At 31.1% G+C, this 18,139-nt stretch overlaps 2 protein-coding genes and 1 long non-coding RNA gene across 4 annotated transcripts; 2 read left to right on the forward strand and 1 right to left on the reverse strand.

Annotated features, from left to right (window-relative positions):
* The first annotated feature begins 673 nt into the window (after nucleotides 1-673).
* On the forward strand, nucleotides 674-5,814 carry LOC137821979 (phosphatidylinositol/phosphatidylcholine transfer protein SFH8). 2 transcript variants are annotated; one of them, XM_068627099.1, is made up of 14 exons: nucleotides 674-980; nucleotides 1,069-1,372; nucleotides 1,460-1,559; nucleotides 1,700-1,966; nucleotides 2,054-2,131; nucleotides 2,276-2,377; nucleotides 2,478-2,527; nucleotides 2,650-2,749; nucleotides 2,844-2,942; nucleotides 3,064-3,177; nucleotides 3,495-3,630; nucleotides 4,383-4,783; nucleotides 5,398-5,472; nucleotides 5,556-5,814. In XM_068627099.1, exons 1-14 carry the CDS (start codon nucleotides 947-949, stop codon nucleotides 5,571-5,573), a joined length of 1,878 nt encoding a protein of 625 aa, XP_068483200.1. In that variant the 5' UTR covers nucleotides 674-946; the 3' UTR covers nucleotides 5,574-5,814. The 2 variants fall into 2 exon arrangements, with proteins under 2 accessions (XP_068483200.1, XP_090153076.1); XM_090296950.1 differs by having other exon boundaries at nucleotides 679-980; nucleotides 5,559-5,814.
* Nucleotides 5,815-5,967: 153 nt separating this feature from the next.
* Nucleotides 5,968-10,220, reverse strand: LOC137822688 (phosphatidylinositol/phosphatidylcholine transfer protein SFH3). The gene is made up of 14 exons (XM_068631751.2): nucleotides 10,109-10,220; nucleotides 9,371-9,623; nucleotides 9,182-9,281; nucleotides 8,822-9,088; nucleotides 8,579-8,656; nucleotides 8,409-8,510; nucleotides 8,270-8,319; nucleotides 7,942-8,041; nucleotides 7,768-7,860; nucleotides 7,597-7,656; nucleotides 6,968-7,393; nucleotides 6,785-6,856; nucleotides 6,534-6,667; nucleotides 5,968-6,231 (listed from the first exon to the last, which is right to left on the reverse strand). The coding sequence occupies exons 1-13, from the start codon at nucleotides 10,161-10,163 to the stop codon at nucleotides 6,656-6,658; spliced, it is 1,668 nt and encodes a 555-aa protein (XP_068487852.1). The 5' UTR covers nucleotides 10,164-10,220; the 3' UTR covers nucleotides 5,968-6,231; nucleotides 6,534-6,655.
* Nucleotides 6,121-7,524, forward strand: LOC137827049 (uncharacterized). Its single transcript, XR_011083717.1, has 3 exons — nucleotides 6,121-6,249; nucleotides 6,629-6,716; nucleotides 6,824-7,524. It is a non-coding gene; the product is annotated as an uncharacterized LOC137827049 (long non-coding RNA).
* Nucleotides 10,221-18,139: the final 7,919 nt, after the last annotated feature.

An 18,139-nucleotide genomic window follows, 5' to 3' on the forward strand; every position in this document is an offset into this window, starting at 1 on the left:
CAACAGTTACTCTCACCCCAAAAGATAGTCAACATCATCTTCTGCAACTATAATAGCAATGCAACAACGACCAACAATTTTCGTGGCGGGTCCCGTTACGGAGGTTTCATACGGATTTTGCCCTACAACCTTCTTTTCGGCGATAATTCAGCTTTTCCGTTTAATTTATTTTATAATAAGATCGTGATCTAAGCTTTTCTTAATTATTTATTATTTTATTAAAACACCCCATTTTCTTGGCATGCCAATTGTTCTTATTATTGTCCCTCTATGATCCTAGATACCAAACTTACGTTAAAAATATTATAATAATTGAATAAAAACAGAGTCCTAGATATTGGTCTGAGTGATTAGATGTGGTTACAGAAAAAAAAAAGTTATTATTTAGTGGAAATATTAAATATTGATAATGACTTTAATAAAAAGTTTAATTGGATGATTGGTAATAAATAAGGAAGAGAAGAATTTTGTTATTTTTTGGTCAGTGGTCAAGAGCAATAGGGTAGGCAGTAGCCACCAGTGATTAGGCCTGCTTGCTCACCAAATCACTGGACCCTTGTCAATTACAAATTTTCTTTCCACCGCCACGTGTCAGTCCCTTCTAGCTGTCCCGACTTTCACCGGCTACTCCAGTCACCGTACCTAAAAAAACAAAATAAAATATTCCATCTATAGGGTGAGAAACTGGAAAAGTAAAACTCACTGTACGCACAGTGTCGCAGAGGGACAGAGAGAGAGCAGTGTCTGAGTGAAACATCCATTCCTTCCTTCTTCCTCCTCCTCTTCCTCCTCCTCGTGATTCCCGAACATTCTCTTCTTATTCCAGCTCCACGCGCGCGACTCCACTCTCTACACTCGCGCCATTCTTCTTCTTCTTTCTCTATAATCTTAGGGTTTGCTTAATGCTGAATGTGACTTAGCTCTCACATTCACTCTTCACACTACAATGTCCGGCCCTCTCGACCGTTTCGCCAGACCATGTAACTTCTCTTTCTCTCTCTGTTTTCTTAGGGTGTTAGGTTTTCTTTTTTTGCTGATGAAACGTTTCGTGTTGGCTCTGCCTTGCAGGTTTCGAAGGTTTCTCCGGGAGCGATGAGAAGAAGGAGCGGAGATCTGATTTTGAGAACTCCGAGGACGAACGGAGGACCAGAATCGGATCTCTCAAGAAGAAGGCGCTGAATGCGTCGTCCAAGTTCAAGCACACGCTGAAGAAGAAGAGCAGCAGAAGGAAGAGCGATGGCCGTGTCAGCTCTGTTTCCATTGAGGATGTTCGGAATTTCGAGGAGCAGCAGACCGTTGATGCATTTCGCCAATCCTTGATCATCGACGAATTGCTCCCTGGAAAACACGATGACTACCACGTTATGTTAAGGTGTGGCTTAATCAGATAAATATTAAGTGTTGAATAAACAAACTCGATTGTTATTTTTTGTTTGATTTTTTTTATACATTTTTGCAGGTTCCTGAAAGCGAGGAAGTTTGATATTGAAAGGGCAAAGCATATGTGGGCTGATATGCTACAATGGAGAAAGGAGTTTGGTGCTGACACTATTATAGAGGTAAGTGCATATTGGATTCGGATAATATTTGCTGGTTACTGTAGGGTTCAAGATTAGCCTCTGTGGTGGTTGGATTTGTTTGTTGTGGATTGCTCCATACTCTGGACAATATTTTGCTTAACGTTTTGTGTTTGGGTTAGGATTTTGAGTTCGTAGAATTAAATGAAGTTATGAAGTATTATCCGCATGGCCATCACGGTGTCGATAGGGAGGGAAGGCCTGTTTACATTGAGAGACTTGGGAAAGTGGATCCGAACAAACTTATGCAGGTTACGACCATGGATAGATATGTGAGATACCATGTACGGGAATTTGAGAAAGCTTTTAAGATAAAATTTCCTGCTTGCACAATTGCCGCCAAAAGGCACATAGATTCAAGCACCACGATATTAGATGTTCAGGGCGTGGTATGTTGCTGTTAATTGTTCCTCATTGTATGTGTCTGTGTGTTCCTGTGACATTCGGAAAATTTATGGTGTAGTTTCAACTTTTAGGGCCTCAAGAACTTTACAAAGTCTGCTCGGGAACTCATTATGCGGTTACAAAAGATTGATGGTGACAATTACCCTGAGGTGAGTGATATCAGTTTCTGAGTAATCCCTTGTTACGTTACGTTCCTGTTTTTGATTTCATCCGTTGTGGGATAATTTAAAGAACTTTACTAAGGTGTCAATGGTTGGTGATGATTGATTTGTTTTTTCTTATTAATGATACAGACTCTTTGTCAAATGTTTATCATAAATGCCGGCCCTGGATTTAGGTTACTGTGGAACACCGTCAAGTCTTTCCTTGATCCCAAAACAACTTCAAAGATCCATGTATGTTAAAATTTTTACATATTCTAGTTGCATAAGTCTCCTTTTTTGTTGGTTTATGACTGCTGATATTTCTTGGTGCCTGTTTGGAAATATTACTCAGGTTCTTGGAAATAAGTATCAAAGCAAATTGCTTGAAGTAATCGATGCCAGGTACTCAATAGGCCTATTTCTCACTATCCAAGTGTTAGAAAATTTTAATTTATATGCTTTAACCATCACTATCATTTTACACCATCCTTAAAACGCCTAATATTTGTGTGCACTTGATGAAGTGAGTTGCCGGAATTTCTGGGAGGTACCTGTACATGTGCAGATCAGGGTGGTTGCCTCAGATCTGATAAAGGACCCTGGAAAAACCCTGAAATTTTGAAGGTAGACTGATGTTTCTTTCTAAAATGCTCAACACGCGCTATATGATATGAATCTTGCCACATGCTAACTGTTAATTGCACGGGGAAATTTGCAGATGATTCTTAGTGGCGAAGCACGAAGAGCAAGGCCTGTGGTAAAAGTTCTAAACAGTGAAGGAAAGGTTATTGCATATGCCAGCCCACAATACCCAATGGTAATATGTTGTATGGTTTATTATTGCTCGAACCTGGTGGAGTCTGAATTGATTCCTTTGTATCTCTTCAGGCCCCTTTTCATTTAGAAACCTTATGGAATGTGTGAATTCTTTCTTGCAGGTAAAAGGAAGTGACACATCCACAGCTGAATCAGGGTCTGAAGCTGAAGATATTGCTTCTCCAAAAGCGATGAAGAGCTACTCTCACTTGAGGTTGACACCTGTTCGTGAGGAAGTAAGTGTTGATCTTCGGATCTGTTTACTCAGTTTTCATTAAATTGGCAGAAGTTTCAATTGATTATAGTTTTTTTGTGCGCTGCCTCTCCACTTAATAACTTTACTGGCTGCAAATTTTTCTTTGATTATTCTTACTCCTATTACTTTTTAATTTAACATATATTTCATTAATTGTATTTATATACAAGATATTCACTACAATTAAAGATTAATGAGGATGATCAAAATATAATGCTTCTCAAGGAACTTGTTCTTAGGATTTTCCCTGGTCTATTCCAAACACAGAAGTTATTTATATTTTGTGTTCTTTGTTAGGCTAAGGTTGTTGGAAAGTCAAGCTATGTTGGTGGTAGTATCTTGGCTGGGTATGATGAATATGTTCCGATGGTGGACAAAGCTGTTGATGCTGGCTGGAAGAAACAAGCATCACTGAGGGCTCAAACTTCAAAAGGTTAAACAACTCTATCGTATTGTTACTATATTTACCTGTTGTATGAACTTCTCATGGTGCTTATTCACCAAAAACAATAACGATGCTTAAAAAATTACCCCGATGTTTAAAAATTTGTATCTGCATTCTGTACTAAATCTCATTAAAAACTTGTTTCGTTATCAGCATAGCGACACTATTTGTGCTTTAACCTTGGCAGGACATTTGATGGCTGTAAATGCATCAATGTCATGAGTTTTGGCCTTATATTGTGTCATTATATAAAAGATTATACCCAATTAAATAATGAATTTTGATTAATCAATGTTTGATTGAAATTAACTTATATTTTTTGATAGGCTATTGAAGACATGACTTGATTTTCTTTTAACGCTTATACTCTTGTTAGTAATCCACCCCCTTATTTTTATGTAATGCCCCCATTTTTTGACTTTTTAATTTTTTCAACAAGTTGATAAACATGTTAGTGAACTTCAATTTATGAAAATGGTGTTTTATATCTGGCGTGTTGTATAATTTCTAGTAAGTTAGAGAGAAACCGGGATCTACACCTGATAGTTTAAGGTATTGTTGGAACAGTTGATCCCTGACCTGGTATATGTTGTCAGGGTGAGATTTATTTGGGATTATAAGCACTTGCAGAAGTCCTGGCTTTAAGATTTAGGAAGAGCTAGTTCTTTTCTCGTTTTCTTGATTTTGAATTATTTAATTTAATTTTCTTCAGCATTGTTAAATTTAATTTTGTATTACAGGAACACCTTCCCTCCCTAACCCTCCAAAAACTCCCGAAGGGATTCAAGCTCGGATGGTGGTGGCTCTAACTGCTTTCTTTATGACGCTGCTTACTCTCTTCCATTCAGTTGCATACCGTGTGACCAAGAAACTTCCTGCCTCATCATCTAATGAGGATCAGTGCACGTCAGAGACACCCCTTAATACAACAACCGAAGACAATCATCCTCCTTCACCAACTCCAGCACATACAGAGGCAAAACTCCTTTCCTCAATGATGAAAAGGTTAGGCGAGCTTGAAGAGAAGGTTGACACACTCCAATCTAAACCATCTGAGATGCCTTATGAGAAAGTGGAATTGCTAAATGCTGCTGTATGTCGGGTGGATGCTTTGGAAGCAGAGCTAATTGCAACTAAAAAGGTAGGATGCTATACTTTTGCTTTTCCATAATTCTTTGAAAAACTGCAGTCATGATAATTACGTTGAGGTGTTTCCATGTCTTATTTTATTTGTTATCTTTAAATGCAAAATTAAAATCCTACCTTTTCTGTTAGCTGGCTGCTATACGAATATAATAATGAGCACGTCCTTAATGAATAATCTTTCGTGTCTGTTTATATTAAAATTCTAACCAATTTTGTCTGTCTATGTGGAACTGAGGTATGATAGTTATTGTAAGTTAAAGGATTAAACCAGAGAAAGAGAAAAATCAATATTTTATTTAACTTTCCTATATCACCTCTTAGCCAATCAAATCTATATGTCATGTGCTGTTTGGTAAACGGGTGTATTTGTGTTATAACAGTTTGATTATTTTAGATGTTAATTTCTTTACAGTTTCATTTCATGGTGAATTAGGCAAATTGGTTATTGAAGTTGTGCTTATGTTCTCTTTATGCATACATCTATTTTTCTCTCCTGTTTATGTTCGGGTGTAAATTTCATATTTGACCGTGAAGATGAGTACTTAGTTTCGTACTGTTTCCTTACCTGAAGAATACTGTTACATTTGTACTTTCTGGATTGTTCGATAGGCTCTGTATGAAGCATTAATGAGGCAAGAAGAGCTGCTCGCTTACATTGATAGTCAAGAAGAAGCTAAGTTGCGGGTAAGTTGGTTTCTTCTATATTTTTAATACAGTTTTATGGATGTTATGCAAATTTCTGATATTTATATATTGTTGTTTATCAGAAGAAGTTTTGCTGGTGAGTTTTGGCTGGCTGATAAAGGGACTCTGGGAGAGGTGTTTTCGAATTACGGTGTTCGTAGTGCTGACACCTTGCACATTATTCTGAACCCTGAACATTGATTTTCTGTTTAATGAGTACATTCGAGAATTGTTTCAAACTCGTGTATAGCTAATAGCTTTTGCCGGATTAAACACAAGCTTTGTTTTTGCTCTGGCAGCCTTTGTTTTATTTGGTGTGATTGTCTTTTGTTGGCTGGAGAAGCGTTTGTTCTTCTTATCTCATAACTTGCATTGAATATTAATCGATTTTGGGGGATATCGAGTGGGAAAAAAAACTAAAAAATAAATAATCCCTCAACATTTATAGTTAATGCATTAAGGAAACGGGCATATTTCGGGCTAAATCCGTATAAATAAGGCACGCGAACATTGATAATTTTATTTCTCAAATTAAAAGGTTATGATGGTAAGGGCTTGTGTACACAGTACAATACAGTAAATATGTGGATTGTTTGGCCTAACCCTTTTGCTGTGGTTGATGGTTGAAGTGAAGATCCCTTTGTCAATCAAGTAGTAAGTGCAGTGTCTCAGAAGGTTGGAACGAAGTTCACTTCATCACAGGGACGAATCTAGGATAACAGGAACAGAGGGGATTATGCTGACGGAAACGTCTGTCATCTGGTTCAACTAGTTAGTGTAAGTAGATTTTGAATGTAGTGATAATAATAATAATATCAAAATTTAACAATCTTGTCTTTACGAAAAAAACTAATTACTTTGAAATATCTTTTTTCAAAATTGTAGATTACGAGGAATAAATTGACGGGGTATAAATCATTTTACGGAACTTGACTTTCCTTGTTATTTTAACACCTAATCTTATTTACATAGCTATATAGATTCATATGGACACAAAATTTCCAGGGAGGTTGCACTGTATATATACAGAAGATTTCATTCAAAGAGAGGAGAAATTATACAGAGGTGAATGTAGTAGGATCCGATGGGGCTGAAAAAAGGAACGCCTCCAATAATATACAACTCTTGCTAATGTTAAATATTTGATTTGATTCAGGTCAGACAGCAATGGATGCCCAACACTTTACCAGCGGAACTGCAATCACGAACCCAAAGTCTTGTGTAAGGGAAAGCACTATGCACAAGTAATATAATAATACCTTACGAACTTTGAAAGTTATAATATATCAAAATCAAGCTTCATATAACTTACGAACTTCTTCTTTTTCTTTTTGTCAATTTGAGTTTGAAGCTCTACTTGTCGGGTAAAGGCATCGTCAAGTGACTACAGCAAACAGAAAAAAGAGTTACAGAAATATAAGATTCTTTGTTATCATATATCAATATTTTTCTCAAATGATGATGATGTTGTAGTAAGAAGGAAAAGCAACAGTACTTTTTTGGTAATAACCAACTCTTGCTCGAGCGTGCTGACTCTGTTAAGGGTTTTATTCAGCAATTCTTCCATCTCAGGTGGCATGACAGGTTTCTTAGAGAGCTCATTCACCTTCTCTTCTAGTTCAACGATGCGCTTCATCATGGGCATTTGATCATCCATGGAAATGTCAGGTGTTTTCATCTCGTTGCTACTACAATATGCTGTGTTACCAAACAACTCAGCTCCAGTGATTTTCCTTGGCATGTTCTTCGCCATTCGGATCATTGCTATCACTCCCATAATAATGGACATGATTCCACCAGTAAAAGGGATTCTAAACCCCTTAGAACTGTTGTTGCTAGGCGAACAATCTTTAGAAAGGCCTAACTCATCATTTTGTTCTGTTTTTTCCCATGATGTATTATTCACTGGGGCAAAGGTCACCTGCCAATATAAGGGGAGTACCCAAAGAGAAGGTCAACTCTGCAGTTATGTTTTCTTCAATCATTTGATTTGTAATTCATGCAAAAAGTTATTGTTCCCCACCATGAAAATTACTGAATGTTATAAAGATACATAGGCTAGAGTTTATAGATAAATACATATAGAATGGAAACATGAAATGATCGAAAACCTAAGAAACTTACTTTTGGACTAGTACTGGGATGCTCCACGGCTGCAGATTCTTTGTTTAAAGAATCGTATTCCTAACATTATATGAAAAAATTCAAGTCATCAGATTTTCTGGCAAACAGATGATGGCAAGAAAGTTTCAGAGCAAAACTGAATTTGAAATTGTGAAGTAGGCAACTGACCACCTTTTGACATGCTGTATCCTCCTCAATGATGGTTTTCACTTCAATCCCGGATAAAGTTTTTCTCTTGCATTTTCCTTCGCCATTTTGAACCATCTAATGCATCCAAAGAAAACATCACTTCATTACTATCTTTTCCTAATTACACAGCAGAAAAAAAGACTTTGATCTTACTACCTTCAAGATTTCTGGGTCATTCCATGGTCCTTTGTCTGAAAGCAAACAACCACCTTTGTCTCGACAGGTACAAGTACCACCCAAGAACTCTGGAAGTTCACTGGTAAGTAATATAAGAAAATGTGTTATGTATAGCCTTAAATAGTAATGTTGTTATTCAATACACCAACATGTTAAGAGAACATCCCCATTAATCAACATGATCAGAGATCGTTATTACTCTTTACTCAATCTAAACTGTCTCTCAGTATGTCCTTAATGTGGTAAATTTCAATTCAGATGAGAATGAGATAAAAATACTTCAACGAGAATTGAGAAAAACATTTACCTGGCATCAATGATTTCAAGCAACTTGCTCTGGTATTTGTTACCTAGGACCTGGCAGATAAAGCAGTAATCTGTTGAATGCTTGTACTTAACTCAAACCAACATTGCTTGATGGTGAAAAGTGTATAAAAATTGCTTACATGGATTTTGGCCGTGGTCTTAGGATCAAGGAATGACTTGACAGTGTTCCACAACAGCCTAAATCCTGAACCAGCATTAATGATGAACATACGATTTAAGGTCTGAAAAGAAAAGTTCAGTGAGGTTAAATTCAGAAGATGACATTTTAGTTAGGAACCTGAAGTAGTACCTCTGGGTAGTTGTCTCCATCAATCTTCTGAAGACGCTGGATGAGATCCCTTGCAGCTTTGTTCATACTTTTGAGACCCTGAACAAAAACATACTAGTCAGCACTGGTGTGAAACTTCTTTTACATATAGTTATGCATGCTAACATTTAATGAAGGTGCTATGGTGAACTTTTACTCTTTCTGGCTTATTTGTACATAGAATAAAAAGTAAAAACTACACATGCTGCATATTTTCACACATACCACTCCTTGCACATCCAAGATTGTTGTGCTTTGGTCAATGTGTTTCTTGGCTGCGATGGAACAAGCAGGGAACTTAACAAGGAATGTCCTCTCAAATTCTCTCACATGGTACTTAAGATAGCGATCCAAAGTTGTGACCTGCAACAGCTTGTTAGAGTCAACCTGGCCCAACCTTTCTATGTAAATAGGTAGCCCTTGTTTATCAACTCCGTGATTCCCTTGTGGGTAGTATTTTCGAACTTCTTGCAACTCCTTGAACTCAAAATCCTTAATAAGAAAACAGAAGAAATTTCGGTTAAACTACCATAGAAAAAAGTATATTTATGAACATTGTTTTTTTCTTTATCCACAGGAAGTTACCTCCATAATTGTGTCAGCACCAAACTCCCTCCTCCACTGAAGCATATCTGCCCACATTTGTTTTGTTTTCTCAATGTCATATTTTCTTGCTCTCAAGAACCTGGGTTTCCATTTATAAGGCATTAAATGATACAACTCATACTACAGCTATTAGTATATCAAAAAAGGAACAAGAAACTAAGTCATAACCTTAACATCATATGATGATCATCATGTTTTGAGGGTAATAGCTCTTCCAAGATGAGTGTTTGGCGAAAAGCATCAACGGATTGTAACTCTTCTGCATCAACTTCATCCTCAATAGCAATAGACATAACCCTGCTATGCCTCCTCCCCTTCTTTTGCAAGGAATGCTTGAACTTTGAAGATGCACTGATTGCTACCTTCTTTAAAGAGCCAAGCTTTGTCTTCTTATCATCCTCTAAATATTCCATCTCAACACCTGTTTTCGCAAAATTGCTATCAGAAGTTTGAACAGAAATAAACTACAGATCTTCATTAACAACAAAGAATACCTTCTTCCAATAATACTACAACATTAACTTTGAATTTTAGCTTCTTTCTTTTTCTTATCAACCACACATTACAATCACTCTACCCTTGTAAGAAAAATGTCTCTCTCATACCTCAATAATTCTTGCATTGATCACAGGTTCAGATATAATTAATTACAAAGGCAATCACAGAACTAAATCATCTCCATTTCTATCAATGATTTCTCTAATTGATCAATAAGCTTTATAATAATAAGAGCATTCTAAATAGTAAATGCCTGTCAGATATATAATCATTTGATTTCATTCTGCTCATCTTCATACATTGAACAACATGCAAAAATTTATTTCACAGCACATGCATAACATATATATACAAGTAAACAAGCAAGAATGCAAAGGGAATGAAATTGCAATAGCATAGATTTACCACCTTTAGCAGGTCGATCTGTAATAGGCATGGACGGCATAGCTATAATGTCACACATGATTGATTATCGACGTAAGGTAGAAGAGAATTAACAATATTCAACGTGCCTACTCCTTAGCTTAAGCCATCAAATAAGATCAAGCATGTTAGAAGCTGAAAAACCATTTCTTACACACACCAATATCAACCCTTTTTCAAATATATTCAGAAAGCATTGGAAAAAAACAAAAAAGCCAAAAGAATAAAGATACTCTTACAATGAGATATAGATATATATAATGATATATAAAGTGCAGTTGAAGAAGGTATATGGCCTATGGGGGCTTGGAAAGTTGATGAATCAACATCAGGGAGACAATGGAGTTGAATGAGAAGGAATAGTAGGAGAAATACCTTTGGTTTGCAGGAATATAGGCGTTGCAAAAGCAAAAAAAAAATGTAAATTTATGATCCGAATAAAAATCTGACAGATATATAGAAGAGCGAAAAAGGGAAGACAACTCATTTTTAGAGTTTGCCGTTTTTTGTTTTGTTACTTATATTATGACATGTTTCTTTTGAGCTTGTGTTGCTACTAGAAGGAATACAGATGGAGATGGTGTTGGCGAAATGCATGCAACTCCATTCTTTCATAATACGCAACCCAACCAATTCATTCATATACTTTCTATCTTCTTTACTGCTATTCTAGGTTTTCTTTAACATATATGTTTATTCTTTTTATTTATAGTATTTAATATCTTTTAACTGTGATTTTCTATAACTTATTCTAGTTACACTTTGATTAACTTGTCACTTACATGTAAATCTGGTTAACCAGAACTAATAATTTTCTCATTAATGATACATTGAAAACCTATTTTTATATATAATATGTGATTGATAATTTGAAAAAAAAATAGTATTTTTATCTTTTCATGCAAAAACTAAAACTTTAGAAAAATAATTAGGGTTGTAGATATGACAATATGGATTCCGCTTAATGAATGCAAACTAATTATAAAAAATATATATATAAAGAAATTCAATAATTATAAAAAAATTAAATATAAATTAATTAAAAAATTGAACTTATGGATACTTATATAAAACATCAACCTTCCTCCATTTCAAACATAATCCAACATCAATTAAGATAAAATACAACTTAAGTGGATCAGTTGTTGAATTACTGAGTCCGTCTTGCGCTTTTTACTGTCCGCATAGTTTGTTCCGCATTGTCATTCTATTGATGTAAGTGGTCAATATATCATTTCTCTAATTATTTTTTTAACATTAGGAAGAGTTTTGTACTTTCAAACCTGAAAAACTTGTTAATCTACTGGTGACCAAGATGGCTATTTTATTAATAATTTAATAGTGTGTTTTGGATGAAAATTTTAAGAGAATAGTTTTTTTTTATAAAAATATTTGAATGGTCTACTATAAAAATATGTTATCTAATCAATAATTTTGAAACAAATTAAAATTCTAAATTTTATGAGTAACTCAATTACTTAATTAGAAATTTTCAAATTATACTTTATATATATATATATTTTATTTGTGTCACTATCTCAACCTTGTTTATAACGGTTATCAATGTCTCTAGTGATTTTTTTTATTAGTAAGATTAATGTTATTTTTTGTTAGTTTTTTTTTCTGATATTTCAACAAATATTAACTATAATTGTTTTCTATCAATGTTAATTGGGGAAGTTTATTTTTTTAGCAAGTCAACAAAATCTTCACGTTCTAAAATAAATCCCGAAATCTCCAAGTTGTAAAAATAAATTCCGATCCATATTAGTCTAAATAATTGTGAATTATATTAATTGAAAATAATTTTGGGTGATGTCAATTGATAAAAGTTTTGTTAATATAAATTGAAAAAATATTGGCAAACTTTGACAATAAAATAATTTTAACTATATATTAACTAAAAAAAATCAATATTAATATTATTAACAATTATTTAATATTTTTTTGTAATAATTGAAATACTTTATTAAAAAAAATCAATAAATTTGAATTTCCTTTATATAAACAAAATATTTAAAAAATAAAACAATTTAAAACAAAATTAATTAAAATCCAATGTATTTGAATCTCTTATAAATAATGAAATTATCTATCTAAATGCGAAGTAAAAGTATAAAAATGGAAAGATTTCTATATATTTAAAAATATTATTAATTTATTTCAATGAAATGATTATATTTCTAATGTTTTACCTAGTTAATTATACATAGCTTTATATAGAATTTTTATTTTAAAGTTGTATATTATTATGTAAAAAAGCAGTATATTGAATTAACTTTTGGTTCTTATAATTGGTTTATGTCTATTGAATATGATATCCTAACAGTTTAATTATTGGACTAAAGATTGAACTTTCTTACCTTTCATCTTTTGATATTTAGAACAGTTTAATTATATCATATTTCATAGATGATAAATCATTTTCTCAATTACTGACACATCCATTTTCATCCTATCATTAGATGTAACCATGGTTTTTTTTTTCTGCTTTGCAGTGTGCTGATAATGTAGCTTCTCCCTGCATGAAATTCGGAAAAACTTAAAGTAAAGCAATTGAAAAGAAGTTTCCTATCTTATCATATATTTTATTTTTTTTAATAATATTTTTTTTCACACAATGACATATAATTGTTATCACTTAAAGTATCAGATATCAAGTTATGCCTAACATAAGAGTTGTTCTCGTCGATTGATTTCTATCGGACTTGATACTGAGGTGTTAAAACGATTTTGCTTGGTGTATTGAATCGAGATGATGACGCTTTGTAATGAATGAAATTCTACCTGTTGATCACACTTCGACTCTTTATAACGAATGAGGACGCTTTGTCTCAAACCCTATTTATAAACGTTTCTTTAACAATTTTCGTCAACAAGAATATAATTTCAACAATAATATAATATCAACAACAAGAATATTTTGCTATTGTGCACCTTTAGTTTTTTAGTATAATGCAACATTACTCCTAACATTTTTTATTTACATCGAAAATATATATACCTTTAACTACTTCAATTATTCACCATGTGGTTTTGCTTTTAGTCATCCCCTTAATATGGACGACCAAACGTCTCGACCGACCTAATGACAAACCATTGAACTCGTTACTTACCTTACGCCGAAATAGATATATCTCAAATTAGTCTATCTCACCAAGCTAATACACTTAAATGTTTGAATTGAGAAGCCGAACACGTGAAAACTGAAATGAAAACTTCTTATCTTAAATGAAAACTGAAATTTTACGTGAATACAGAAGAAATATTCTTCAGCAATTAAGAAAAGCAAGATTAAAGTGTATGAGCTATAGCAGGTCTATGATGATTAGTCTTGTAGTTGGTTGACTTTGCACTTTTGTTAGTTGAAACGTTCATTCAACTTTCCCTATTTGAGGTCAAAGTATATATAGATTAGTAGAAAAAGAGCATAACTATAGTTCTTGGAAGTTCATATAAATATAAAATGCTAAGATAAGAGTTTTCTTCAAACTATTAAGGCTTATTGGTCTCACATGAAAAAGAGTGAAAAAAGACAAAGAGTTAGGGTCATTTTTCCCAACTGCTTTCATCTACCAATAGGCTGGTTGATAGAAGGAAATGCTTCCATGTCTATTTTTGTACAAGTCCTCTTTCCCACGTAATTTATTCTTTCACTTCAATATTTAAGATTTAATAACTTCACCCTTCTTTTCATGCTAAGATAAACCACCAAACTTGTATTCTGCTTTTATATGTAAATGGGCATGAATTAATGTATAAATGGATACTAAATAGTAATAGAACTAAAACAAGAATCCCATAAATTTTTGTTTGTTTATTGTGAGAATTCTTGAAAATCTATAACTAAATCAAATTATCTCTGGGTACTTTTCATATTTTAGATGGGTTAACACCTTTAAACTAAAAGATTACTAGATAAATACTAACACTAACAAGAGTTATCGTGATTCTAAGCATCATAGGAAGAATATGAGAAGCCATTTGCATAAATAATAATAATAAGAATAACTGAACTTTTAAATTTAAAAATAACAATATATCGTAATGATTAACTCTATTTATATATCACTATACAAATAATGAGATTTACGGAGGGATTTAAATTCGTTGATAAATTCAACATTACTTATATATATTACGGATATAAATTCTTAAATAAATTTAATGTTACCTATGGATATTACTTACATGTCTATATTTGTAAATAAATTTAATATTATCTACGAAATATTATTCACATATATAAATTTGTAAATAAATTCAGTTTTACTTACAAATTATTACTCGCTCACAAATATCGGTCCATAAATAAATTTCACATTATTTACAAATTTTATCTACGAATCTATATCAAAAAGTAAATTTAATATTAATATTAATTATTAATATAAATATTTTTATTAACAATATTAAAAATATAGATAATCTTAATAATTTTAAAATTTTTCATAATATAAATAATATTAATTATAATAATTATATACGTAATATTAAAAATATAATTATAATATATTCCACCCACTACAATTTATTTTTAATATTAATATAACAATAAATAATAATTAAAAAAAATACATCATTTTTTTCTTGTAGTATCTTATCTCACTAAATTTTATATTATAACACAAACCATGATAGATAATTTGAACTTAGTGTCCGTCAATAACTTTTTTTTTTTTTACTTTTTACACTTTGGGTTTTCCGAAGAATGAGGATAATTTTATTAACTAGTGAAAGTGAAGCCTGAAACCTGACCATTTGAAAGTGTACCATAAACAATGTGTTCATAAAGAGAATTTTGGTTTATATTTTCTTGCTTTTAAGGACAACCTTCCATATCAATTATTGTTACATCATTGAAATTTTTTCTTCTGTGATATACAAAATAATTTATAAATAAATATTAATTTTTTTTGTCAACTAAAATCAATCATTTTTTTATCATATTCTTATCTTTAAAAAGGTATTTTAATTAATTAAAAATGTATATAAATAGTAACTAACTTTAACACCTAAAAGATGTAAAATGTTTTAGGATATTGAAACAAATTTCAATCAAAATACAAATCTCTACGTATTAGTTTTAATAAAATATAGATTTTATCGAGGTATATAATACTGTAAAATTTACATTTAAATGTCAGAATAAGATATTGAAGTGAATTTTTGAAAAAAAAATAAAAAACTATATAAATTTCTCCTTATTATTATTTGTTATTTGTACATTGTCCTAGTTCATTACAAGTTTCATTAGTTTACCATACACGTACGAATTTGAACGATTTTTATGTTGCTTTTCCACTATATTTTTAAAATACATTGATTATGATTTTTGTTTAATATATTATATTCAGTTTAAAAATTGATAGTAAATAAATAAATAACTCAATACAGATTCTGAAATTGCAATATACTGGATTAAAATAGTTTTTTAATTTAATATAAATTAATTAAACTCATTTATGCCAACAAACATAACTTTCATATAACTGTTCCAAAATTTGACACATTTGCCTTACATTAGGAAAGTTTCAAATGAAATGGAAATCAATTGAAAATTACATTTGTTTTTAGTAGATAAATGGACGGTCAAGATTCCACCAGCAAAAAATTATCTGAAATAAAAATGAAATATAAGTGTTTGGATAATCTAATTTAGTTAGTACCTACATTATTAATTACAATTAATTAGCTAGATGTACCATGTTATTGCCACGTGGACGACCAAGATCAATAACGGAAAATACGATGCAAATTTGACAAGTGTCACAATATCATTGGGTGTATACAAATTTTCCGCCCTTAACACTGTGGGGCCCGCATTTGCTTTTACTTGTTGCATTAATATTACGTACCTGCATTTTTAATTATCCCTACAATTGAATTCCAAAAATACCTTCTCAACCTCCCTATTATTACCAAATTAATTTTTACTGTTAGATTGATTTGTTTTTCTTAATTGTAATTTTGATAACGTATTTTAAAAAAAAGTATAATTAGGTTTTAAATTTAATTATTTTAGAATTTCGATTCAGATCTTGATTCTTAATTATTCTTAACTCTTAGTTTTAAAATACATTAAATCGCTATTAAATTAAATATGGTAAGGGGTTTTTATAATTGCTATCCTTTTCAAGATTGTAAAAAAATTACGAATATATAATAATACGTCAGTGTGTGATATCCAAAACAACATTATTATGGATGGATAATTAAATTTAAATTTAAACTAATTATATACATTTAAAATGTTAAAATTATGTAAAAATTGAAAACAAAACTACAGAAATTAAAAATCAAGGAAATGAATTTTTGCAAAATGAAAAAAAAAATAAAAAAATTACATTTTTATGAAATATACAGATCAAAATTATCATTAAACTATCTTTCAATAAAACTTTTGTATGGTTTTTTTTCACTACCACTAGTCTATGATTGATGAACCTTGATTATATATTTCTGTACATAAGTTACTGGTCAATAAATCATATGTTTCTATTGAATTAATAAGAAATCAAGTACAATTATAAAACAATGAAATTTTATGCTTTTAAAAAATAAAATCATTTTTAATTTTAACTAGTATTCTTGGATTCCAATTAATGTTTATCTTCCTTTGATGTAGATGCTTTAATAAAAAAAAACACATAAATTTGGTTGAATATGATTATTATGAATTCCAAAAAAATTATATATTTAAAATTTGTACTGGTATGGGACAAGACCGAGTGGATCGAGACTTTCACGGACAGCCTGACCGATTGACACATATAACCATTAACGTTCAAATCAAAGTCAGTGAAGCTAAATTACCATTAAGAATTAGGTAATGCAACCATAAGTGTGATCCATTCCACTAATCAAACCAATAAGGTAAGTCCATTAAAATAATATAAATAACACATATTTCAATGAATAAGGTACGTTATTATCACTGTACACATACCCGAGTGCCAAACACCATCTTTACTGACTGACTTCTGCAGGTACCTCTCTCATTTGGCATTCACCCGAGATTGAGAGCTGAATGAGTAGTGTGACGACCGGAAAGATCACAGCAAAGCCCCAGCAGCCTGCCCAGAGAAAGTTCTCTAGGTTTCATCTTCCTAGGAACAAAATCATTATTAAAGTTTTAGTAAAAAAAATAATTAGTAAAGATAAATTAATCTCATATGAGTTTATTCAGAGAATGAATGAATACTCAACATTAATTAATGCATTCTTTCAAATACATTTAATAAATCAAATTAATTTATTAAATATTTTTTCTAATTTTTTAATACTAAATGATTTGTTTGATTAATCTTCCATATGTATAAAATTCATTTAATAAATATCATATCAATTTATTAATTTTTTATTAAATAATTTCTATAAATTTTAATATAGTAAACCATTTAATACTAAATGTTTTCTTTAATATATATAAAGATCTACCTTGATTGAGTTGATTAAACATGATTATAAGTTCTATATAATCTAGAATAAAATTGTTCTGCGTATAGAAATTATTTAATAAGATTTAATAATTTGTTAAGATATAAAATCTAATTCAATAATTATACTTTAAAATTTTATTAAAAAAGTGCCACTACTTAATATATATATAATTTTTTATCCTTTCAAATTATCATTTATAAATTATCTGTAATAAATCTAAGGTGTAGTCTATATGTAAAAATATGTATCAATTATAAAAATGAATATAATTTACATATTTTAAAAAGTATTTATTTTTCATTAAAAATAAGTATATAATTTAAATATTCATTTTTCATAATGCAAACGTAAATTCTATTGCAAAAATAAAAAAAAATGACTATCTCCAATTGTAACACTTATATGAACTAATATTCGAGAGAAAAAAAAAGAATTAGGAGGTTTTTATTAAGGAAAGTATTTTTTATTTTGGAAATGTTATCATTCTCATTAATGCACATGCCTTGTCCTATTATCATTATTGATCCTTTCAATTAATGATTTTTTTAAAATACTGTTTCATTTTAATTTTAA

This window comes from Phaseolus vulgaris, chromosome 11 (assembly GCF_051622355.1).
Source record: "Phaseolus vulgaris cultivar YP4 chromosome 11, ASM5162235v1, whole genome shotgun sequence".
Lineage (NCBI taxonomy): Eukaryota > Viridiplantae > Streptophyta > Magnoliopsida > Fabales > Fabaceae > Phaseolus > Phaseolus vulgaris.